This window comes from Tauraco erythrolophus, chromosome 7 (assembly GCF_009769465.1).
Source record: "Tauraco erythrolophus isolate bTauEry1 chromosome 7, bTauEry1.pri, whole genome shotgun sequence".
Classification (NCBI taxonomy): domain Eukaryota; kingdom Metazoa; phylum Chordata; class Aves; order Musophagiformes; family Musophagidae; genus Tauraco; species Tauraco erythrolophus.
In genome coordinates, this window is record NC_141471.1 from 50,636,486 (window position 1) to 50,662,940 (window position 26,455).

Below are 26,455 nucleotides of genomic sequence, written 5' to 3' on the forward strand. Positions count from 1 at the left end.
GATGAGGTGAGGGTTCGCCCAGTGTGTTTTGTTGAAGAGTCCAGTTTTGGGAAGACTCTCCAAATACCCTAAAGCAGCGTCACGCAGAGGCATTTAAGGGAAAGCAATGGGACCACTACACTGGCAACAGAGACAGTCCTTGGAAAGGATGCAACATGTACTAGTCAGCTACAACACAGCACGCCAAGCTCTGAGATAGAGCTGTATAAGCAAGTCTGTGTGCCAGGCTCCCCGAAAACCTGGCGCTCTGCACTTCTCTGAGGAAATGTCTCCAACCACCAGGCTGTAGCAGCTTATGCTCCCCTCGCACCAGTCTCTGGTTTCAGACGGCCACCTGCAGTTTTAAAAGGCAAAGTCCAGCTGGTGAGGTTCCCATTTGCTCTGTTTCCTTTCTTGAGTGATGGACAAATACAATTTTTCCTACTATTTAACCACCTTTTTATCTTCCCCAGTAGAGAGCAGAGGTGAAATCTATTCCAGTTGCCAGCACAGGAAGACGAAAATGGAGGGACAATGTTTCCAGGAGTTACAAAAAAAACTCATCTCCTTCACATTGCTCCCTCCTGCTGAACGGAGGAGCAATGCTTTGACCACAAGTTATCAAAGATAGGGAGAAACTTTCTCCTTCAGTACTACAGATGGGGGCTTCTGTTTCCAGCCCTCTTAATTCAAATTACATCTATTTCATAAAATAAGCTACCTTTTACCCACTTGGGACTGGAGTCTTTTGTCCTCCAAAGACTAGCAAGCAGACAGCGTACACTGCAAAGTGCCTTTCTCAGGGGAGCAGTCTTCTGCTCAGTTGTGTAACCGGTTGTGTCTCTGCATTTGTTCGCACTATCTCACCTCTGAGACTAGATTTGAAGTGGCCCACGAAGATCACCAATTTGTCTTAAAACTGGTTTTAATCTTAGTCTGAACACTATTAAGAGCCTTAAGACACTTTTTACCTCCACAGAAGAGAATGCCTTCAGACAGTCTTCTGACCAGGCACCTTTCATACCCACCTACATGTACAACCTACCAAGACACTGTGCTTAGCACAAGATCTGGATTTCCACATAGTCTGCGGAGCAGGTGACCAAGTTACTGCTGTGCCTGTTCCTAGCCTTTCAGAGAAGCCATTTTCACCAGCCGCATCTTTGTTTTTTCCACTCCGAAAATCGGTCCAAGTCTAGTCTGTTGGGATGGGAGTTTCCTTGGGATACACAGATCTGCTGAAAATATAAGCTCCGCCAATGCTCTCCAAGGTACAATGTTGGAGGACAAAGGACTTTTCCTACTCAGAGGCCAAAGTGTACACAGTATTCCCGTCTCTGCTCTCTTTAGACCTGACAGATGTACACCAAATGCTGGGGTGGGAGTAAAGCTCCTTTAATCCGTGCAGAACCTGACGATCTCTTACTCCTTAGCTACTAGCACAATGAGAAGAAGTCACAGGCTGACTGTGACTGAAATTTCTCTCGCATTCACACGTTTTCAATTTGATATTGAAGGTCTCAGATTGTGATTACTAAAAGTGGTTCCCACCTCTGCCCTTGCTTTCTCTCTTCTTCCCCTCACTCCCTGCTAGAAGCAGACCAGCCAGGTTATTGCAAAATTTAGGGAAAACTCTCGATGGACAGTTTACAGCCCCTCTCCTATCTCTGCCCAGGAGTTAACTAGCCAGAGCTGCCAAGGAGAGCTGCTCACCATTTCATCCCTTCCACGCTCTCTATGACACAAAGTATGGAACACCGCAAATAGTGATGAAGCTGTATGCTAACAGAGTCATATATCTTTTCACCCTGCGCTACACAGAGTAACAAGCAAATTCTCCTAATATATATATATATATGACTCCCTCATTATTTACCCTCTAAGGGTTCAGTGCTCATTTCTTTTAGCTGCCCCTTCTTCTCAGACAACTTATTCTTCTCCATCAGGATGCGCACCTAACACAACTCCCTGGTCCCAGAGTTGTGGGATGTGCTACGCCATCACCACAAACACCTTTTTGTCTCTCTCATATCTTCGCTAGATTGCCACCGGTGAAATTCTAATTGCTTCTCTTTAAAAAAAGTAGAGCATAGGATAGTACTGTGTCCCTTTACAGCAAATGCAAAGTGCATTCATCTTAAAATTACAGCTTTTTTCTAGGTTCCTATCAACACAGTCACAATTGTGCCTCATGCGGCATTTAACACTTAGTATGTCTATTAGTATTCTACCATTGCTGGTGCAGTCAAAAATTCCATGCTAGTACACATGCAAACCACAGCTTGCAGTTGGGGACCTTCAAGGAACACACATTACTTTAATCTGTGCAGAGGGATATTGATCCGCAGCAGAGTAGCTGACTTTCAGGGAGGATTAGACAGCAGGGAGGGCACCATAAATGGAAAAAAAAAGTACATAAAAAAACACCAAAAACCAAAGTCGGGATGGGACACCTCAGCATTCAAGCACTAGGAGGCTCATAAATAGTTATGAGTCACTTGTTTTTAAAAAAAAAAAAAATCAGGAAGATGAATATTTTCATAGTCCAATTACTCCAACTACAGTTGCATTCTTTATCTAAATCTTAATAGCATCTCTTAAGGGTTTTTCTCTTTAGCTTTTCATTTCTATAGAATTAAATTTCTGTAAAACTTGTGATATTGCTATCAAATCTTGCTTTTTAATTTTTCTTTCCTTCCCTTTTCAATAGCAGGAGCAAACACAGATGGTGCTGCATATATGCTAACTGATGATCTTGTCTTATTAAATTCTTTACAATTGTCAAAGTCTTGCCCTTTTGTCCCTTAACTCAAAAGGCCTATGCTGGCATCCTGTTGCCCTTAAAAATCAACGCTAAGGATTCAGCAACTACTGTGCATTCAGACCGAACACTATGTCCATAGCATGCACGACGTGGCTACCAACGGTATGAATCCTGCCAAGGAAACAGTAACAGAAGTGGACATGTGAAAGGTGAGCTGGCCAGCATGCAACTCATGTCGTATCAGAGGTCTCACAGGATAGCCAAGTATTTAGGAATTTGGGATAACCTTAACTAAACATAAAGTTAAGTGAGGTATAAGAATAAAAATCTGTTTCAGTATTTTTTTAAGCAAGTCTTGCAATAACACTGTGGAAATTATGTGGACTCCATATTACCCTACTGACATACCCCATCTGCCTCAACTGATGTTCCTTGGCGCTGAATAAATTAACACTAGAAGACAGAGGTGTATTTTACCTTTAAAAAATAGTTATCCTTCTACAGCTTGAGACAGCACTGTAAAACATAATCAGTTACCTGAATAAAGTATCATGGATTCTGGAAGTAATCTCTTTCTAAATAGAAACAAGGAAATCCAGCACAGTGGAAACGTCAGGTTGATTTTTTTGTTTGTTTGTTTTCAACATTTGCAAACACTTCTGATAATGGGAAAATAATTGCATTGACATCTTCATATTTCTTATAAATACCATAAAATAAATGTTGTAAAGACCAACCTGTGGCAGCTTTGTGCTAATCACAGTTAAACCAGTTACGCTGCTGACAGAACCAGAAAAATGCCAATATACTCAACACTTATCCTTTGTCTAAAAAACGCCTGCCAGGCACTGCGTTTGCTAGAGAGAGAACAGATTCAGTCAGCACCAAGATACATTGTGGTTCACTTGCCCCAGACCAGCACCTTGCCTGTCGTATCAGGCTCTATCCTAATCTGTTACCAATTTCATGCTCAGGTGAAGCTGTTTCACAAAGGGAATGATTTGTGTTGTGTTACTCCATAGACACCGTGCTAGTGGCTTTTAAGGGAAGTTTCCTTTTCTGTTGCTGGCACAAGCACTGTCAATCAGTATCTATCAGCAGTTGAAAATGACTGTCATGTCAGAGTGCAGATAAATGAAATAAATAATATACTGTTATTATTTGAAATTCCTTATTCTCACTTCGCAAATGCATAAATTGTCAAGAGACACTGTATTTAACCCCATTTTCCTTTGTCATGTTGGATACCATAGGAGCACAGACTGTGCACCACATTTAACTGATAGTCTTTGAAATCTTCTGCAGGCAAATGGTGCAGTGAGGGAGAAGCAGGTCTTGAATTACAGAGCAGATATTTTGGGGAGCTCTGGGGACATTGGAAACTTCCACAGGAAAGCTGAAATAATCTTTTCCAAGAAGCAGCACTGCAAGTACAGACTCCTTTGTCCTCCCACTCTAATATTGACACATGGAACACGTGAAAATAAATCTGGGTTTTAACATACTTTTTTCCTCACTCTTCTTTCATATCTGCCCTCCTATCTCAGTTAGAGACCGCTCCGCAGCCAGGTAGGGTGTTCTGAGGTGAAATACTTCACCAGTATTGGGGACAAGTGCTTCTGCTGCAGGTGCAGGACCTTCTGGTTAAACCCTGGGTTTAAATGATCCATTGAGAAGGGCCAAAAGGTGTGCTTCCAGGTTGGACATCAGCCACAAATGATGATAAGCTAAAAAGTCTTCTCCCTTTCTCACTATTACATTCACACTGAACCACTGACCATTACTGTCTGAGCCTATGCATCCAGCCAGTTTTCATTCACTTTATAATTCTCCCTGTATATGGCATAGCCCTACAATGTGACTAAAACTGGTAAGCTTTGATTATTATTTATGTTAGCATTTTGTGACACTTTCCTCGTAGATTACAAACATGTAATATTTATGTTGTGCTACTCTATCAAATCTTAACAATCTAGCAAAACATCATTACAGATTTACCACCTTTCTTATACGCTTTCCCAGATTTTTTCCTTCGCGCATTTGATAGTGATTTATAGTTATAATAAAAATTGCTACGTTCCCCTCTATCTCATTTTCCTCTCAATAAACATAATTTTGCTCTCCTTGAAGTGCATTTCTCACTGCCTGTCTGGTATCTTTCTATAACTAATATGTCAATGTTGTTGCCTCTTTTTTAGCTATTATAGTAGAATTTTACTTTATTCTTTAATGTCTTTTCCACGTAATTTTCAGAAATATCAAGAAGTTTATAGAATTGCACTGAATCAACAGCATTGATAACTACTTACCACAGTAGTTTACTTGACCTGATAAACTCCACAGCCTGGCAGCTTTCTACTCTCTTCCACCTACTAAGGGTTATCCCACATATTAAGCAAACTGTAGTTCTAAAAGTCTCTCTAATGCATTATTTCTGTGTCAGTCAGTCTCTATTTACCACTTTGAAGCTCACAATAGTGCATTTTATCACACGCTTATCCCATCTTTTTTCTCCTTGTTGTATCCAGTGAAAAAACAAACAGTTTTAACAGAATTAACTCCCAGGTGTATCTAATTTTAAACAGATGAAAACTGAATTCCTGGCCATATTGACCAACTTCCTCCGAGTAATTTATTGTGTATTCATGATCAGTAGAGGAAAGCAAAGTACTCTTCAAATGCTGGTACGCTTGTAGCATTTATCTGCACTCCTTCCTCCCATTTGTCACACTCTGTGCCTCTCCCCACGACCCTCTCATTGGAGAATTTCACATTTCTCCTATGAGGTCCTGATTTTCAGTACAAGGTCATCTTAAGTAAATAACCTTTTTTATCCCTTTTGGTCATACCTGAAGAACGATAAATACAGACAAGCATTCTTAAGAATAAAGTATTGTTAATTCAAACAAATCAAAAACATTTAGGGAAAATATTTTTTAAAGGTACATACTTTTCCATCATACTTACATGCAATACATTCTTTGCATCACCGGTAGCATCTGTGAGTCTCACTTTCTTAGGAATCCGATTTTATGCCCATACCATAGAATCATGGAGCGGTTTGGGTTGGAAGGGACGTTAAAGACCATCTAGTCCCAACCTCCCTGTCATGGGCAGGGACACCTTTCACTACATCAAGTTGCTCAAAGCCTCATCCAATCTGGCCTTGAACACTTCCAGGGATGGACAACTGGAACTTCTTTGGGCAACCTGGTCCAGTGCCTCACCACCCTCAAAGTGAAGAATTTCTTTCTTAGATGTAATCTAAATCTTCCCTCTCTCAGCTGAAAGCCATTACCCCTTGTCCTATCATTACACGCCCTTACAAAAGGCCCTCTCCAGCTTTCTTGTAGACCTCCTTTAGGTACTGGGAGGCTGCTTGAAAAAGTTTTCTTTAAGAGAAACACTTCTACATTAAATGATTCTTCTCGCTGTGCTCCTTTCACAGTGCCATCTGGCTTGACCTTATAAACCACAATTTGTAGCCTGGCTAGTGTATAGCAGGAGAGTAACTCGGACATGAGTTCTGAAAATCTCTCAAGTATTCACTATGAGTCATTCTTCCCTCTTCATGCTTGGGCTTCCAGCAACACAGACCTACAAAGATATGGACTAGAATCAGTGTTGTTACTGAGTTACTATCACTTACTTCCCTTGTGAGAAAACTAAGGGAGTCTTCCTTGACCCTTCCCACAAAACACACAGCCAAAGAAACAGCAGAGCTTGCTAAGGAAGCAGGTTTCACAGCACAACAAGTCACAATGTCAGAGGACTGTGTGTGTTGTTAGAAAAAACAGCGTAAAGATGCACACCCCACTTTGCATACAGACGAGATGACTACTGCTTCATACATGAGAGCCTTCTGCCTGATGAGGCTGGCTTTCAAAATGTGCCTGTCCTGACCATTGCCTTCCCAGGAGAGTGGCTGCCACTCCAGAACGCTGGGAGAGCCATGTCCTCCACAAGCATGGGGAATGCAACACAGACAAATCTGCACTGTGTCCTCCCACACCATCATTCACCAAGTATTTCGCCACTTTCCGTGACAACCATGGGAGCCCTGATGTGCCACTAGGAGGAAGCTCTAGGCCATTCCAATAATACGGGTTTATTTCAGGTGAAACTCCTATGCAGTCCTAGGAAGCACAACAGGCTTTACCTGGCTAATGTGACAAAAAAAAACAAAAAAACAAAAAGAAAAAAAAAGAGTGAATTCCTTGCCAATTACATCACGCAACTCCACATTTTCAACACGCAACACGCCTGCATGTACACAGCTCCCGAAGTCCACTTCCCTAGCCCAGCTCCTCTTCCTGCTGCCCATGCTCCTAACACATAGTAAATACCGTTCTTAGATATTCTACATAGGACTCTACAATTTGAGTAGCTTAAAAATTGCAAGCTCTGCAATTCCAAACAATCAACATAATACAGGTCGAGAAATAGCAGGTTCATATTTTTAGAAAATTTAAGCTTGTAAATAATGATTTAGAAATTGTTTGCGGTATCTATGTAGGTTTTCTTTGTTTCAAAGACAAAGACTTATAAGCTTAAAATTACCACATACTTCTATTGTACACAAGATAGTATTTGGCAGATAAAAAAATCTGTTTTCACAGAATGTGATTTATATTAACATGGTCTGTTATCCTGGTGTGTCTCACATAGAAAATATTAACACCTTCCAGTAGCAGTATCATGTCACTTACTACAAACCAGACAAATCCCTGCAAAGGGGCAGGAAAATACCAACAGCACCTCCAGCTCCCTGTTCAAACACACATACTTCACGTAGTCCTTTGAAAGGTATCGAGGTATGCTATTGCTATATTAACACTAGTATTTAACAATGATACAATCTTCATTTAACACTGTTACAATACTTCAGATATCTCACACGGTTTGCGTTCTTAACTTAATCCAAAAGCTTTTTACTATGGGAATTTTTCTGCAAATTTAGTAGCATTGATATTTTAACAATATAAAGGAACATACACTAATGGAATGAAAGGAAATCAGTAAGGAATCACAAAAAAAATATAAAAAGCTAATAATTTGGAATTTGTTTAGAAAATAATGGTCTTTATTTTGCAGCTGCACTTATAGTCACAGCTATTTAGCTTTATCTGTATATATGTGTAAGAATGCATGCGTACACATAAACTGCTTTATTCAATATCTCTTAAAAGTGAAGGCTGAGCATCTCAGCCACCTAGTACTCTTGACACCCCATCCCCATGGAAACATAGTACTAAGCACTGTCCTTGAAAAGGCAATTCAGCTATCGAAGAGGAAACACAGCCAGGTTACCGGACTAGTGGGATATTAAGGAACTAATGATAAATTAAAGTCCTCTTGTGCAGATGCTCCCACAGCTCTACGTATCCCAGTAATTCTTCCTCAACCCTTGACAGTATGCCTCACCCAGGACACAGAAGGCTACAGACAGTGAACCTTCCCAGGAAGGATGCAGGGGATCATCAGAAATCTGTATTTTTCATTCATTCTCTAGGTTCATATGTGCTCTCTGCTTCTTCCCAGATAGGTATCTATCAATTTGAATTACAGCAAATGTACTTCAGTAGGATGTTTTTGGTGAATAGCAAACCAACTGAAATAACTCAGAAGCTTGTGAAAAATGGAAATTAATCTAATCCAACAACCAGAATTCACAAATATTTTCAGAAAGATGATTAGGTGGTAAATATTTGGAAAAGACAGAATGGTTCTTCAGCATTATTCATAATTTTAAAATTATATGGTTTGAATTTTTAAAATGTCAAGTTTGGTTCTGACTTCTTCCTAATAAAAGAGTTGCAAATACTATTATTAATTTCTTCTGTAGAAGATGCCTTTCTTCTCTTATTTTCTCTCCCTCATGCATTTTCTCTCTCCAAAAGCCCCAGATGGAGGAGATCTCCCTTGTGTGTAGCTTATGGCACAGTCAGACTCCAGATTTGGCTACGTACTTTGTGCAGACCCTCCAGCTATGTCTGAATTTGCAGATAACTCAGCAAACCAAGAGCAGAGCAGTAGACTGAACTAGATGGTGTTGAAGGCCTGCTCCTACACAGTACATGGTTCAGCAGGTTTGCTTCAGGGAAGACAGTCTGATTCCCTGGAACAAATATTTCCATGTTGCACACAGTTTGAGCCTGTCTCAAGGAATGATACATTGGTTCAGACACGTATCTGTTCAGTGAGGGCAAGTTTATAACCAAAGAGGGCACATTTGGTGATCACCTGAAGATAAGCCTCGGCTTAGTTTCTTCCAGAAGGAATCTAGCTTGTGCACACCAAAACCGACATGTGACGTAAACCGTGGTGTGATAAACGAGGATGACTAGGTTTGCCCCAAAACTGTACTACTGCTGCAAACTGAAATGCTAACGTAAATGCAGTCATTGACAACTGGAGGAGTCTCTCTCAACAAAAGTACCAGGAGTAGGTAATTTTTTTCGTTAACAAGTCTGTAACAGCATTGTCTACTGAGTTTGGAAAACCAGTCTGATACGTGCAACATGCATGGCCATTGCTCACATGCATCTAAGTTTTATACGTTTGCACATCTACCTTGCTGACAGTTAACAGAGATGCACAATGTTGATTTATAAAGATATATTAGAAACAAGAAGTAATTTCTGATTAGGAATTCTTTCTCTTAAAAAAAAAAATCAGTGGTGCGCAAGACTTGCGCATGGGCTTTTGACAATATTATTTGAAACAGCATTAGAATTTCATACACCTGCTTGCTACGATTCAAGACATATCCTGGATTGCTATACTTAAAATATGTCTTTATAAAACACTACCAACAGGATTCTAATTTGCACCCATTAGTTTGAAATACTTTCGAACATAACTGATCTAATTCTCCATAGCATTGCATCAGTTCGTGTCAGTGTCACTCCGTAAATCCCATCACTGCTGTGGTACAGTGAGATGGATGGGGTAATGGAACAAGGAGCCAAGAGCTACACCTTTTGCAGCTACAGCCTGAAACACTACCAGAAGACGGTCAGACTGTCAGCTTTTCTTCAGTAGTAGAAAATGGGTAGAAAGTAACCTACGGATTCTCTCAGGAAAAAACAGTCATTTTCTCAGACTTTGCTGCCTTGCAGATTCTGTGCTTCAGTTAAATCTTCCCTCCCTCATCTTGCTTCCTAATGAAACCACTTACCTCTTTGGTAAATGTACCTTGGATTTACCTTCCAGGCTCAGCTGCTGCACCAACAGCCTGCAGGCAGAGAACTGCCAGCAGATAGTCCTCTCTTAAACCCCTCTCTGTAGAGTTGCACTGATGTACCATCACCTGAATTACAGATCAAATTTGCTTCTGATGTGTAACTGTCAGTGACTTAAACACATCAAAAGGAAAATTGTTAGTTTAAAAGCAACAATTTATTCTCAAACCCAGATGTTTATTCTTCAGGGGAGGGGAGAGAATACGAAACATTAATCTTTCAAAATAACCAGAATAAAAAAGCATTGGCATCTCCATCAATGCAGGACTACAAAACTCACATAATTAAGCGGTCACAAGGGAATATCTCTATAACAGAAATATCTGTTGATTTGTAACAAATAATGAAACGCATTTAATTAAATTTCAAGTGGAGGGAGTTCCTCCAACGGGAACTGTAACTATATAATCCACATTAATTTAATGACTAAAAGAAAAAATCTAGTGCTGACAAAATAAGTAGTTCTTTTTAATAAATTTATTGTTCATTTTAGTTTTGTGCATTAGTTGCAAGTATGTGAAAAGACTAAGGAGTGATCGACTTCATGCTCAGAGGGTAAGAGATATGCAAGTGGAGATCTTCAAAACAGTCCTAAAAATGCATATTTAACCAAGATTTTACTGCTTAGAAAAGGGAAAAAGCATAACTATGTTTTCGATAAATATTCCCTAACTGTGGAGATGCTTTCCACTTGAAACATGTCCCTGTCTGAACAGTGTTATTTGGGTGCAGGAGGGTCAAAGCTTAGCAAAGCATGGTTTTCCTGCATATCTGGTATTAAATAAAGGGGGAGAAAAGAAGCCCTTTTATTAAAAAGTTATGGTTATGGTAGATAGTGCAACACCCACTGACACAATACAGACATGTCCCACGACATGGACGCTACAAACAGACAAGAGGGTTGTTGCAATAAGGGTACTAGCACTTTAGTTCTGAGTTCGATGCATGCAATGATGCTGTCTTGATGCACTCTCACAGCATCAGAATGGAGTAAGTATTCTCCCCCTCCAGCCCTACAAACATTTTAATTTTTTTTCCCACTCTCCACAGAAAGCAAAGCAAACACAACTCATTTTTTGTTTGTTTGTTCACCCCTATAGTGTGCCACACTTTTTACCGCTTTTACACTCATGTATCTTCTGGCTCTAGCACAAACATGCTGAGAATGGTGTTAGTTAAAGTCAATTCACAAAATTCGACATAGAAGTCCAAAGGCAGGCTGCAAGAACCAAATGTCAAACAGCTATCCCCACAAGCAGGGGCAAAAGAAGCATGCAATCAAGAGTCAGCTGTTGGCAAATCAGCAGCCACTTATATTCAATCAAGAGGATGAAAAATACAAGCTAACACTGAGATAGCAAGATGATCGTTTTCTTCGCATATGGGGCTATACAATTTTTTTATCCAATTCTGTACTATGCTCCTACACATCTTTCAAACTACCATTCTAGGCCAAGAGTGCAAATATCAGTTACTACGGCAGCATGTGCAAGTCAGACATAAAAAGGAAGTGTTTTAGCACTTACAGCAAAACACAAAAATCCTCTAAAAATCTTGATTGACAGCCAATTATTTTTACTGAGAAAAACAATTGCACAAATTCTTGCCTAAAGCAAAAGGTTGATTATATATAACATTTTTGAGAGCTCTAAAACACAAACTGGAATGCATCGATACTTACAATCAAGGACTCTCTCCTTGAGCAAAAATCAAAAAGCTTTAGAGCAATTCAGTACACTTTTTCTACCTATGTAACTACAAAAGCAGAGAAAACAAAAGCTCAGGGTACAATCAAAGCAAAGCTTTACTTGAAAAGAAAGAGGCAGGCTTGAGATGAACTGTTGATTTATAAAAAACATTATTTGAAATTAGCAAGCAATTAAGGCAAAGCATTTCTCTTTCTGCTACATGGACAAAGCACACATAGGCTGTAAAATGCACAATCAATGATGGAGAAGGCTGTTTCATCTGAAATATTTCCCCCTTGCAGGAAAAACTGGAGTTACAAAGATTGCCTTGATTGCAGTTCAGTTCATTTTCTGAACAGTGCCATCAGAGTCTGTGTCCAAGAAGTACTTGAACTACTCTGCACATACCATTAATCTTCCCTGCTCACTTAAAAAGCTAAATCTATCTTTAACTTTGCAGAAATACCAGCTCAGACCTCAAGGCTTGTGTCCTAGCATGGGAAGTTACACACACTAGACATTGTATTTATCATGTCATCAACTCCAGCACCCAAACTTACGCGAAGAAGTTACACCACCAAAGTTACTCTACCAAGCTTTCCACTCTCCCACCTCCCACCCTTCTGCAGAATTTTTTCAGGGCTCTTCTAATTTCTTTTCATCTTCCTTTTCATTGATGATGGAGAAGGTATCTTCTGCCAACTGAAAATCTCCATGAGGGCCATAAAAGGCCTTCAAAAACACAGATCATTATTCATGTTCCTCGGTATTGTTTGTCTGCTGAGAGATATCAAGCAAGTCAGATATCTGCTAAAAAGGCTTTATAGAAATTCATAGGCCATGTGGATTGGTGTCTCAAGATTCAGCATCACTAAACACAGAAAGAAATGCAATAGCTTTATGGCACATTCGTATACGTGTACAAAAAAATGAGTTGCTCAAGAATAACATAACAGCTTGCCTAACAACAGGACACTGTACAAGTCCAGGACTCTCAAAATACAAGACAGAAGAATATGTATTTCATGTGTAGTCTTCATCAGTAAATCCAGATCTTACTAACTCTGGAGCAGCATTTGGACAGCAAACTCAGAGATACTCTGCTGAGCTTACTGCAGTTACAATAAGGGACCAATGCTAGATTTGCAATGGAGGTACGAAGTCAAGAGGAATTAAGGAATAAAAAAAAGGGTTAACTATAGGCATACTCAGAGCTCCTCTTCTTCCAACACTAGTAAAATCTTCTCTCCAGATTTTTTCACACCCAGAATCACCAGAAATTCTGACTCTAATCAGTAAGTTGCTGAAAAGGAGAAATGAGCCTAATTTGCCCTTGAAGCATAAACTCGAGTCTAAACAGTGTGGTACTTCTACTACAATTACACAAATCAAAGGCCAGAGAGATCGAAAGATCTGAGGCTGCAAGGAGCTTTATTTTATACGGTGTGGCATAACATGGAATCAGCTGAATGAAGCACATTTTTGTCAAGCCCTTAGTTAGGATAAAATTGGATTACAACCTCTACAGTGTCTGTCTTGCATGTAGACATAAACCATGATGACTTGGGGCAACATGACCAGACATACAGGAAATCAAGCACTGCCTCTGAAACTAGCCCCAAGAACCCAGAAAAACAGATGGCTAACTTGTTCCTGTTAAGTGCTGTGATGCTGTGTCTTCTTAATATCAGCACCCAAGACAGCTAGGTGAAAAGTAAGCCAGATCTCTGAGTTAAAGAGATTCTGGAACACTGCAAGCAGTGAGACATTATACAGAAAAAAAAAAGGATGCATGGGTGGAGGGTAGATTTTAAGCTTGTAAGACATGTCATAGAAATAATCACAGAAGTCCAACCTATGAGGTAAACCATGGCCCTTTCCCTAGAGTAGACTGGTTGAAAAATACAACAAACAGATCGCTGATCTGCATCATGAATGGGCCACAGATGCTAAGAAAAGGAAAATCTTCAACGCCAGTGAGCTTATGGTACCCACTTTGGCTTTGCCTCTGCAGCATGTCATCAGGTTATTGCCATTGTCAAAAGGTACATTGTAGGCCCTGTCCTGAGAAAAGCTATATTCCTGATGACAAACAAATGCTTTGCCAGCTGAATACAACTCCAGGAAGGACAGGGTAGATCCAGATGTATCCTAAGGGGCTGAGTGCCTTGGATCAGCCTTGTAAACAAAAAGCACTCATACTCTGCTGTCTCAGATTAAGCAGGGACACTTCAAAAGAAGAGAGATGACTCATTGATTTCACCATTCTCATTCCTGCATGAATCTGAAGGTTCACATGGGACAGATCACTATCAGTTATATCCAGTATCTAGAAAATAAATAGTCTAAGCTCAAATAACACTCAATAAGTAAATAATTATAGTAATACTGTAGAAGCAAGCAGTAGTTTCAGAGATTTGCTGGTTGAAGTGTCCATCTAAACCCCAGAAAACAAGCAAGCAAAGCAACAAAACCCCAGTATCATTAGGTTTGGTCATCCGCACTCCCTGTTCATTATCCTTCTTATTTACTTATTACCACATCTATTTGTCAAGATGAATACTTACAGGTGTACAGATACACCTGAATATCAAATCATACCTTTATATGCACTGCATATAACTTGAGCTGGATATTAAGATGAGATTTTTGGCTCCTTAGTTATGGTATGTAGAATGACAGGTGCTTTAAAGGAGCTTGGTTTTTAGTGATGGCTTAGCCTTTCTTGAATGTCAGGTCCCTTAAATTTCTTTTTTCTCTCTCTCTTCTTCTTTGTTTGCACACCTCTGTGCTAGTTGACTCTGGCTGGATGCCAGGTGCCCACCAAAGCCACTCTATCAATCTTCTCCTTAGCTGGACAGGGGAGAGAAAATATAACAAAAGGCTCGTGGTTTGAGATAAGGGCAAGGAGATCACTCACCAATTACTGTCACAGGCAAAACAGACTTGACTCGAGGAAATTAGTTTAATTTATTACCAATCAAAATCAGAGTAGGGTAATGAGAAATAAAAAAATTTTAAAACACCTTCCTCCCACTCCTCCCTTTTTCCTGGGCTTAACTTCACTCCTGAACTCTCTACCTCCTCCCCTCCAGCAACACAGGGGATGGGTGTTGCAGTCAGTTCATCATACATCATTTCTGACACTCTTTTTCTCCTTAGGAGGAGGACTCCTTACACTCTTCCCCTGCTCCCGTGTGGGACCCCTTCCCACAGGAGACAGTCCTCCACAAACTTCTACAATGTGAGGGCTTCCCGTGGTCTGCAGTTCTTCAAGAACTGCTCCAGCCATGGGTCCCTTCCACAGGGTGCAGTCCTTCAGGAACAGACTGCTCTAGCATGGGTACCCCATGGGGTCACCAGTATTGCCAGCAACCCTGCTTCAGCATGAGCTCCTCTCTCCACAGGTCCTGACAGGAACCTGCCTCAGTGCGGGCCCTCCAAGGGGTGCATCCATCTGCTCCGGTGTGGGGTCCTGCATGGGCTGCAGGAGAGCAGCCTGCCTCAGCATGGTCTTCTTCACCATGGACTGCAGGGGAATCTCTACTCTGACTCCTCAAACACCTCCTCCCCCTCCTTCTTCACTGACCTTGGTGTCTGTAGAGCTGTTTCTCTCACATATTCCCACTCCTCTCTTTGGCTGCAATTGCTGTATGCAGTTGAGGGTTTTTTTCCCTCTTCTTAACTACGCTATCACAGAGGCACTACCACTGTTGCTGATTTTCTGAGCCTTGGCCAGTGGTGGGTCCATCTTGAAGCCGGCTGGAATTGGCTCTATTGGACATGGGGGAATCTTCCAGCAGTTTCGCACAGAATCCACCCTTGTAGCACCCTCACCACCAAAACCTGTCCATGCAAACTCAATATAACCTCAAATTTGAGAAATCCAAAAGCATAGCTCAAGTAGAGCTTTTTACCCTGTATTGTTAATAGGTAAAACATCAGCTTTTGTCGCAGCGCATTAAAATGCGTTATATTCAACTATGTTTAAATCAGAATATCTGCACTTTTTTTCCATCTTAAAAGTATACTACAAATATCAAAGTAAAAGAAAATGCTGTGCTGAAGTAAATAATTTTCTTTAAACTGCCTCTACTGTGTGTAGCTGAAGCTTTTTCAAAAGTCTTTCATGACTTCAACTTCTTCAAAACTCTTAATGATAAAATATTTATTTACAACAGGGTAGAAATCCCCAGATTTATTATTTAATCAGAAGAACATAAAGGGAAGTTTGTAGCAGATCAAAGAAATACAGATGCAGTAAGAAAAGCAGTAAGCTATGTAAATTGGATAAACATTTTGAAATATGCATTATATGCCTGTTACATTTGTATGTACCCAATTATAAAAACCAAAATCCCAACCAGACCCTCGAGAGCATGCAAGTACTTATCTAAGGAAGTCTTATGATCTGTTCAGTAGAGCACAAGTGACTCAGATTTTGACTTCCTGGTTCACCCTACTGAAAAAAACCCAAATCAATAAAATCAAAAACATCATCTAAATTCAATTAGGCCCTCGATTCTCAAATCTAAGATTGATGGGGGCTTTGCCCTTCACTGCAATAAGAGCATAAATCAAGCCATTTCGCATAACCCACAACACTTCAGTGTGAAAGCAGGTGACCTAACATCAGTGGTGTCAGCACCTACTCCAGTGCCTTAATATTACACAGTACATTAGCACAACAGAATCTGCTACTTGGAAAAAACGAAAGAAGATACGGGTAATTGCATTTATTTTAATTAGCAGGCTGTGTATTTTTAAGATGTCTGTGGAATCCCAGTGTCAATTATCCTGGTATGTAACTACTCTATCAGGCCATTTAAAGTGTTTCTTTCAGGTAACTATATAATTCAGAAGCTAAAGCTATGTAAGTTCCCTCCAAGTCAGTGAAAATATTACCTTCCAGCACAGAGGGATATCCTTCTCCAGCTTGGACATGTGTTCGTATTAAAACGCACTGTTTAAGAATCAACATTTTACTCAGGATACTCTTCCCAGAGCTTCAACATTTCTCCTTGATAACTGTCTTGCAGCTACTTTTACTTTCCTTCTGCTGTGGTTCAGCCCAGCCAGCAGCTAAGCCACCACATGGCCACTCACTCACTGCTCCCCCACGATGGGGTGTAGAGGAGAAAAATTTAACAGAGACCTGAGGGTTGAAGTAAAAACAGGGAGAGATCACCCACCAACAATGGCCCCGGGCAAGACAGACTTGACTTGGGGACAAATCAATTTAATTCATTAACAGGTACTTCAGAGAGGATAACGAGAAATGAAGCCACCTCTCCCTTCTTCGCGGTTCTATTTCCTCCCCTCCAGCGGCAAAAAGGGACAGGGAATGAGGGTTGCAAGTCAGGTTATCACATGCTGTTTATGCTGATCCTTCCTTAAAGGGGAGGACTCCTCACACCCTTCCCCTGCTCCAACACGGGACCCCTCCTCATGGGAGACAGTCTTCCACGAACTTCTCCAATGTGAGTCCTTCCTGCAGGATGCAATCCTTACCCATCAGATTGCTCCAGCATGAGCTTTTCCCACAGAGTCATGGCTTCTTAGGGTGCAGCCACCTACTCTGGTGTGGGGTCCCTTCCCATGGTCTGCAGATCCATCTCTGTTCCGCCATCGGTCTCCAGCAGCATGGAGTCCTTTCCCACAGGAGACAGTTCTCCAAGAACTTCTTCAGGCATAGGCATCTCTGCTCCAGCATGGGGTCCTCCACGGGCTGCAGGTGTGTCCCGCTCCACTTGCGCTGACCTTGGTGTCTGCGTGGCTGTTTCTCCTCAGATCTCAGTCCTCTCTCCACTGCAGCTGCGCTGGGCCCAACAAACATCAGCAGTCCTGGCAGGATGAACTCCGCCTAGCGGGCGCCCTGGGAGCAGGGCACTTTGGAGTGCTCCATGCTGCACCACCATGGCAGCCCAGCACAGGTAGCCACCCGTGCAGGAGGCCGGGGGGGCTGGCCCCCCACCTCCCCCCTCTCATCACTGCAGGTCCCGTCTGGCTCGGGTTCCTTTGTCCTGTTCTTAAACAGGGCATTGGCAGAGGTGCTGAGTGGCTCGGCCCTGGTCAGAGGTAGGTCTGATCAGTTTTAGAGCCAAAGAAACTTCTCTCATCTCCTTACAGGGCCTAATGTCTACAGTCCCTCCCCTGCTACCAAACCCCACCGCATAACCCAGCACATCACCATTGCCCTGTACGTTTGCAGGTCACCAGCTAACAGTATATATGCCATAACACTGCTAAAAGAAACAACTTCATCTCCCACCTCAGTGCTCCCCACTCCGAGAAAACCCCACCCTATCACTAATTATAACAGTACAAAAGCAAGTGTCCAGATCAAGCTTCATTCTTTGTTTCAGCAACAGGATCAAATCACAGCAAAGGTTCAGATCTACCTTTAAAACCAGATATTTGCCCAAATAACCTTTTACTCCCCTATTACTTTGCATTACAGAACCTTGCTTTAGCAAGGGGAGGCAGGAGCAACGTATTGAATTGCCACTCAGAAGAACGGTCCTTTCACCAGATCTGACGTGAGGAAAATTTCACAGTGATACATTACTCGTCTCAAAAAAACAAAAGTCTTCTCCAAGATCAGGGGGACGCTGTGTCTCACCAAAGGCCAGGGCATACAGCCTCTGCTGTCTCTTCGCTCATAAGAGCAAGTGGAAGTCAAAGGGAGAAGCTGCTTTAACTGTTATTTCTCCCTATTAGGGCTACTTGCACTTACTCCTCTTCCCTTTGTTTCCCCTTCCTGTTTTTCTACCTCCTGCTAATGCAGCAATCCATCCCATAATGGATGCAAGCAATGACTACGCACACAACTGTTCTCATGTGGGGCTTTGTGGTGGCGCAGCCAGAAAGGAAGTCATGGCAACTGATGTGTTTCTGAAAGCATCAAGATCGCTTCGGAGATGTATGCCCTGTAACGTTTACTTCATCTTACGTTAGGCCAAACTACGCAGCAACGATTTTCAATTCATTTCACGTTTCCAGTGTTGCTAATAGAAAAGGAATCACAAAGGTCCCATTACAGTATTGCCCTCTGGAAATAAATTTCACCATTGCAAAATGCTCATTCACTCCAATAATGCTCAACACAGAGTCTCTGTTACGTTTTTCACCCGTATGAACTTCCAACCTGATTTCTAACAATTATCTCACGTTTATATCATTAAGCAGCAGCAAAATTCTGGCTCGCTGCTTCTTTGGGGTTTTTTTGAGTAGAAATTAATTTTGGACTCCTCAAAATCGTTAATTTAATTTTTTTTAGATTGTCAATGATCTTTTCCAGCTAAATTCTCAACCTGAGCTAAGTAAAAATCATCTGCCTTGAAAGCTTTGCATCAGTTTTCTGAGTATCACTGTATTGCTTTTTATTGACTCTACAGCACCTAGTATTGTTAATTGTCTGGCAGAGATCAAAGAATTCATCACTATATTGCAAAGGTGTCAGATCCCCTAGCATAGCCATTTATTGTATATTTTAAAAATAGATTAAAAAAAAAATCAATATGCTCCTGCGATAAACCATACCTTTTCCATGCCTGCCCAAACCCATTCTTCTAAAGCAGGTGACGTAAAGACTACTTACTCGTAGTACATTGTGCTCTTGCTGCTGTTATTCAGTAATGTTATCATTCTCTCCCTTCCTCTGGTTGTCTAAATGGCTCTCGGAATAAGGATTTTCACATGCATCACGCTTGAGAGACTTTTAAACTTCTTAAAACTGAATTTTTCTAACTTATTTTCAGTGAACTGTTTATTCAACAGCCAGCATTTTCTCTCAACAGTTTCTTCATTCAGCCTTCACTTAAAAATCCAATCTCAGAATTAAATTTCACCCATCTTATTCTTTTGAAACGCACACAATCAAAATCTGCTATCAGCATTACAACAGCTTGTCAAGGTTGCATCCTGGGCTGTCTGTAACAGACTTTGAAGCTTACACATACTTTCATTCTCCCTCACTCCAATCAGGGTACCTCCCTTGCTTATTCTTTGTGTTGCTTCCTTTTTTTTTTTTCCCCCCTCCTCTTTTTTTCCTCCATATTTTAGTTTAGTGACTAACAGTTGTGAAGTGACAGACTTCAGCCTTGAAAAGTAAATTCCAAGATGGACTATGGTCCATGTAACACTTGGGTTAGATGTCTGTCCAGATGGGCAAAAGGTACTGGAACAAAGAAGGTTTATTTGTAACTTCTCTCTCTGCTCCTGCCTGTAGAAACAAACTCTTTCACTCTCACGTTTCTTTTAAGAAAGCTGCTAATGAAACCTCTCATAATTATTAGTTCCTTTCCTGATCAGAAGCAATGACTATTTTAGGCAAGAAGGCACCTTCCATTTGCACAGTGGAATTAGGAGACCATCAGCGCTACCCTCCTTCATAATTCTTGCAACCTTCAGTACTTACTTTGCACGGGTACAGTCTTTCCTGAGGTATCTTCCTACTTGAACAAACTCAGCACAATACACCCATCTAGGTTCCTTTATCCAGGTGGCATTGCCCAGCATTTGTCAAAGGGGCAAAAAGAAGGAGAAAAAAAAAAAAAAGAAAAAAAAATTCCAATCCAGTCAGAGCTTGAAACAAAACCTCTACCTACATCCCTGCAGACATCTTTGACTTCACCTCACCTAAATCCTTCTGTTCCTTCTGAGCATCTTGCCATTCATTTCCAAACCATCGTTTAATAAGCTAAAGAAGTCCTTTAATATGAAGTCTCACATGCCTCTAGCCAAAGCCAAAAATTCACTGTGTTCCTACTCTTTAATTTCAGCTGCAGTTACCAATCTAAAACAACTCTTTATTTCTAACCTCCTGATAATATCATGACCTTTTCTTCATCTTTTTTTATAGGACTTTTTTCAAAAGGTTTTAGAAATCAAAAGAAATTAATCCTATGGAGTTAGGCAGAGTAAATAGCGAAATGAGTCAAGAACGGAAACTTAATTTGGCATCTGGAGTTTGATACAAAACACTAAGTGTTATGCCTACTGTTTTTTTAATATTTTAACAAACACTAATGGATTTATTGAAATCAGAATGCAATTCTGCATTTTGTTAATAATACAACCCTCCAGAGCACTGGTTTTGTGGTTTCTTTAGTTGCTAAATCAAGATGACAACATTTACCCAACTCCTTTGTAAGACACCATCACACCTACAAGTGCAAAGTGCTATATCAGATATACATAATGGATACCTTTTAGTTTGTTGCTAGAGATAATGGCATTGCAAATTTTGAAAACAAATTTTAATTTAAATGTAAGGTAAGATGATTCAAATCTATAATAATATCTCATTTTATTAGTTAATAGGTAACATAAAAAATATCTTAAAACTTTTTCATTACATTACAAAACAACAGCATTCAAATACCCTTCAAAATAACAAAAATATACATGAAACACTGCAGCCTGTAGAAAGTCAGTTGAATTCCATAATACATCAAAATGTTTTGCTGGAAACGATGGCAAGATTATCTTCTAAGCCATGAACAATCTCATCACATGATCTTTTGTTCAAATTATTCAGACATGCCTAAGAAAATTTTATCTCCTTCAAAAATCAAAGATAAACTTTTACCATGCAAATTCCAGCTTCTATAAGAGAAAATGTTGCCATTGAAACTATTTTAAAACTTACTTTAAACTACTGAAGCTTCAATTTGTGGCTTTACATAGCCCTAAATAAATAATTTTCTACTTCTATAAACACCTATTTGTGATCCAGTCAGGATCCCTTTCAACCTTTAGTAAGCAAAAATAGCTACCAACATTTGAATAAAGAAGTAGGATAAAAATGCTTCAATGTCTTCAGGAATGGCTGAAATTACCTTCTCAGATGTAACAATGCCATGAATCACAAACCAGGCCCCAATTTTTCAGGCAGGTGCACAGTAAGAACTTTGCATCTTTGCAAAACATTGCTGAAGTCAGTGAAAGACTCCGGCTGGATCCAAGAAATCTTTCAGGTGAGGCTGAGCCTGAGACACAAAGGCTTATACTAAAAAGCAACACTGCTTAATGCACACTGTTTTCATTAACACATCTATGATGGATTGCATTCTCTCTACAAAAACATTTACAAGGTCCTTAAGGCAGTTATGTATGTTTGTTGCTTTTCTTTAACAAAGCAAAACATGGTATCTTCACAGAAAAAACGGTCTCAGACTACTGGATCAAAGTGTGATTTTAATACTCAGAGAAGCAAGCTCCCTCTAAATGTTAAGGGGAAGAAAGAGAAGAAAATCCTGGGCTGCATCAAGAGGAGCGTGGCCAGCAGGTCGAGCGAGGTGATTCTCCCCCTCTATTCTGCCCTCGTGAGACCTCACTTGGAGTATTGCGTCCAGTTCTGGAGACCCCAACATAAGAAGGACATGGACCAGTTGGAGAGGTTCCAGAGGAGGGCCACGAAGATAAGAGGGCTGGAGCACCCTTCCTATGAGGACAGGCTGAAAGAGTTGGGGCTGTTCAGCCTGGAGAAGAGGAGGCTCTGGGGTGACCTTATAGCGGTCTTCCAGTACCTCAAGGGGGCCTACAAGAAACATGGGGAGAGGCTGTTCAGGAGGGCCTGTTGTGATAGGACAAGGGGTAATGGTTTTAAAATAGAGAGAGGTAGATTCAGATTGGATATTAGGAAAAAATTTTTTTACCATGAGAGTTGTAGAACACTGGAACAGGTTGCCCAGAGAGGTGGTAGATGCTCCATCCCTGGAGACGTTCAAGGCCAGGTTGGACGAGGCCCTGAGCAACCTGATCTAGTTGGAGATAACCCTGTTCCTTGCAGGGGGGTTGGACTAGATGACCTTTGAAGGTCCCTTCCAGCCCTAACCATTCTATGATTCTATGAAAATCATCTCAAACCACAGCAATACAGACATTAGGCACATAGCTTTGGAAGCAAAATGGTTCAAGCACAACTTAGCTTTTTCTACTAGTAGTAAAGACAATTCAAAAAATGGAAGTCACTAACTTTGGGCAATAATTAAATTTGAATCCTCTCAACCCTGGTGAAAAAAAAAATCAGTAATAGCCTTGCTGGAAACATTACTTCCCAACATTAAGGGACAAAAAAAGCATTTCCAAATGGCCATCAGGCTGTGGCACACGTTACTAGGACCACAACTGGAAAAAAAAAGAAAAAAGCACAAGCAAAGCTCACTCCTGTACCAAAGAAAACAAACATCTCACATTTCTCACATAGATGTGTGCTTTTTTTCTCAAAGTACAATGTAGGTGATGCACGCAACTTTAGACAACTTATAAGCAGTCTGGCAAAGACATGTGGAATAAAATTCTAGATTTAAGCAAGAAGGTAAATGCATCTGTACATGTGGCAGATCATTTCAGACTACACTTCATCGGTAGAAGGGAAAAAGATTAAGCAATAAGAGATACTAGTTAGTTTCTAAGTTGTAACTGAGGGGGGTTCACCACACATCCTAGAGCTAAAGCCTAGAGAGGGGAGCAGGAAGAGACATGAGGAAAGGAGAGATTTCATAAGAGCAGGAGCTTGAAAAGTTACTTGCTTTGGTAACATAGACTGCATGTCCTAAAAGCCTTGATGCAACAGCAAAGCCTGATTTGTGCTAGTAAAGAGGTGTAGTAAAAGTGTGGCAACTGAGTTATGAGTGAATTATCAACATAAGACATGATGGGAAGAGCTTTTCCAAGCTGCATAAGCCAGAATAGTTTCACTAGCTTCATGTTTAACTAGACGTCCAACTGATGGAGAGTGAGAAAAGTCTTTTTCACGCTTAAATGAAAGTTAAAATATTCAACCAGCCCTCGCCTAACCATGAGCTGATGCGACATTAGCATGAGTTAGAAGTCATGAATTCAGTGTAGAAATAACAGAGTAATACTAAGGCAGGGCTTATTGACGCACGTGGCTTACTGCACTGTTTGCCAAATTACAACATAAAAACCTAAAATTCCTTTGTGAGACAGAATTCACATGACTATATCAAATAGGTCAAATGATTTACAGATATTTCTGAAAAAGACAATTCAAACCAAACACAAAGATCACGATACTCATAGCTCAGCTAGCTTAATTCACACTGCTGAATGAGTATTCTCAATAGAATGTTTGGAAAATTTCTGACTGATGTCACAGATCCATCTCTTCTTCAGCTCAGGACTTTTGCAAGCATTTGATCCAAACAAGTCCAATGGTTGTTTTTCCCTGCTTGAGAGTTTTAAGACACTGTGGAAAATGAGGGCAGCATCTTCACTCCTGGCCATGCAGAACCCTCTCTACTGCTGGAAAGGGGAAGGCTGCTTGCTGTTCCCAGGCTAGCCTGAAACACTGTAACCCCTTCAAACTGTCCCCCAACTCCTTTTCAGGTTGCAAACAACAGTTTGAGAAGTGCTGCTCCCAATCTCTCTATCAAAAGCTGTTCTGCATCTCTGATCATACTCATTGCCCTTTGTGTCTTTCCAGTTTTATCAGTCTTGTAGGTAAAGACCAGAACTGCCCATGCCATCCAAGTTGCTGGCATACTATAAATTTACTGAACTTGCTATTTTCTTATTCCTTTCACAATAATTCTTAAATACTGTACTTGTATTTTGATCATCAAGTGAGTTTATGTTTGCAAAAAGAAGGGATCACTAGTGATGTCAAGATCTACTTTCTCAACAGAGCCCACTGCTGCATATGTGTATTTAAGGGTATATATTACATATAGTAACACTGGTGTGTTTGTACAGATGCACACACACGTGCATATAAAGAAATACTTAATTCATTAACATTTAATCTCACATGCTGCTTTGCTGCCTTGTCACGAAGGATCAGAAGTCTCTTTACGACTTTTCTCAAACAGCAAACTTGATATATCATTTTATTATATAATCTTTTGCAGAATCATAATAACAGTTTTTAAAGGAAATCCACTAATAATCTCCTAAGGAAAGTGATCATTTAGTCTTATTTTTCTTCTTACACCATCTTTTTAAAATCAGTAATTAGCACATGAAATACAGTTCCTCTTACTGCTCAACAGTTTCATTTCCTCAAGAGCCTCCACCGCACGAACTCACTGAAAGTCTTTTAAATCCAAGTGCAATAAGGCAACTTGGTTTCTTGTCTCCTTTAAGGCCCTCTACTTGATTTTCAAGGAGTGACTTCGCTCTCCAAAATTATGTTGATTCCTCCCCAGTCTTACTGGTATGAGTATGACTATTTTCTTCATCAACTTTGTCACTCATTCAGTATAGAAGCCAGCCCTTCTGGTCTGCAGTTTCCCCATTCCTTCATCCTCTTTTAGAAATCAGCATCACATATCAAATCTGTCTATTTTCCTGGTACCAAGAAAAATTTAAGAGACAGTTTTCATATCGCAGTTCAATGATTTCATTTTTTAATTCCTGTGGAACCTGTAAGCAACTGCCATCTGGTCCTGGAAACCAATTTCTCCTCTTTTTACTGATTTAGTCTAAAACTTACTCTTGACACTTCCAATTAAGGCAGGCCCTCGCACAGGGAGAGGGTGATTTGAAAACTCCCTTGAACTCTTCTCCCTTCCCTCTCCTCACGCACACACAAAAAAAAAGCCAATGCAAAAAAATTATTTTGCTGTTACTAACTGACTTTATCTTGCTGGAGTGCTCCTTTTCCATCTTCCTCTTTAGATAGCTGAGACTCTTCGGAAAGCTTCCTCCTCCTGACAGCTTTGCACAAAATTTTATTTGTTTTTTTTAATTACTCTCCCTGCATCTTTAAGGAGTGCTTTAGCTGTCCTAATTCACTGGTGAGTTCTGTCACCGATGCTATAGAAAACCAAAGGAAGGGATCAAACTTTAATTGCTAGGCATTCCACAAGTAAACTTCACTTTCATTTCAGATCCTAGTACAAGCTTCTTGCTCTTCTTCTCTGCACATTTTGATGATAAAAAAAAAAACAGTTAATACTAATAGTATCCTTATTGTCATCTGAATTGATACAAATAGGATAGTTTACATCTCCAAAGCATCATTCCAGCTTTTCTGCAAATTCCACAAACATGACTGGTTTGGTTCTAACCATGTTTTCCAAATCTTTCTCCATAAAACAGCTGGATTTTTTTTCCTCATAAAAGTATAAACTATCGAAGCTGAGGCCAAATGTTTGGCTCAGATTTTCAAAATCAAAGGGGATATGCCTGCTGGAAATTCTTAGATGAAAATAATCACATTGCAATACAATGCCAAAAGTATTTCAGAAATAAGTAATCTACTATCACTGACTTACAGAAAGACACCATCAGCTACACAAGAGCTTTAAAATGACTGGAATAAAATACGATCCTGTATTCATGGAACATCCTGAAGTCTTCCAGAGCTGCTGGTAAGGTGAATAAGAGCAATAATGAGCAATGCACTGCTATTTTTCCATTACTGAGTAATTCACTTTAGAAGTCATTAGACAATTCCAAATTGTTTAAAATGAGATGCTGAGCTGCTGCTGCTTTTTTTTTTTCTTTTTAAGCTTCAGATTCTTGACTTCAGCTTGTAGTTATGCAATACTGCAAAAACAGATCCCTCCGGTTTCCAAGAATAGTTTTACTGAGTATACAATTAACTAAGCAAGAACCCAGGGGTTCTGCAAATGACGTACTGCTGTTAATCGTCTATTATTTCTCCTGTAAACCTCATTATTTCACCAATAAACCTCATTATTTCACCAATAAACCTTATTAACTGAGGTCCTGTACAACACCAAGAAAATAAAGACTGCAATACTTTGCTTGCGCTCTTGATTGTGTACCGTAATGTTCTGCTACAT

General features: G+C 40.3%; 1 protein-coding gene across 4 annotated transcripts in view; it reads right to left on the reverse strand.

Annotated features, from left to right (window-relative positions):
• The window catches only part of MYRIP (myosin VIIA and Rab interacting protein), a 225,352-nt gene that overhangs the window by 129,772 nt on the left and 69,125 nt on the right, over positions 1-26,455 (reverse strand). The window contains exon 4 of one of the 4 annotated variants that reach the window (XM_086614710.1): positions 9,952-10,027. The exons of the other annotated variants lie outside the window; for them this stretch is intronic. Within the exon in view, the coding sequence (XP_086470836.1) occupies positions 9,952-10,027 (76 nt within the window). The remainder of the gene's footprint in view (positions 1-9,951; positions 10,028-26,455) is intronic. 4 annotated transcript variants of the gene reach the window in all.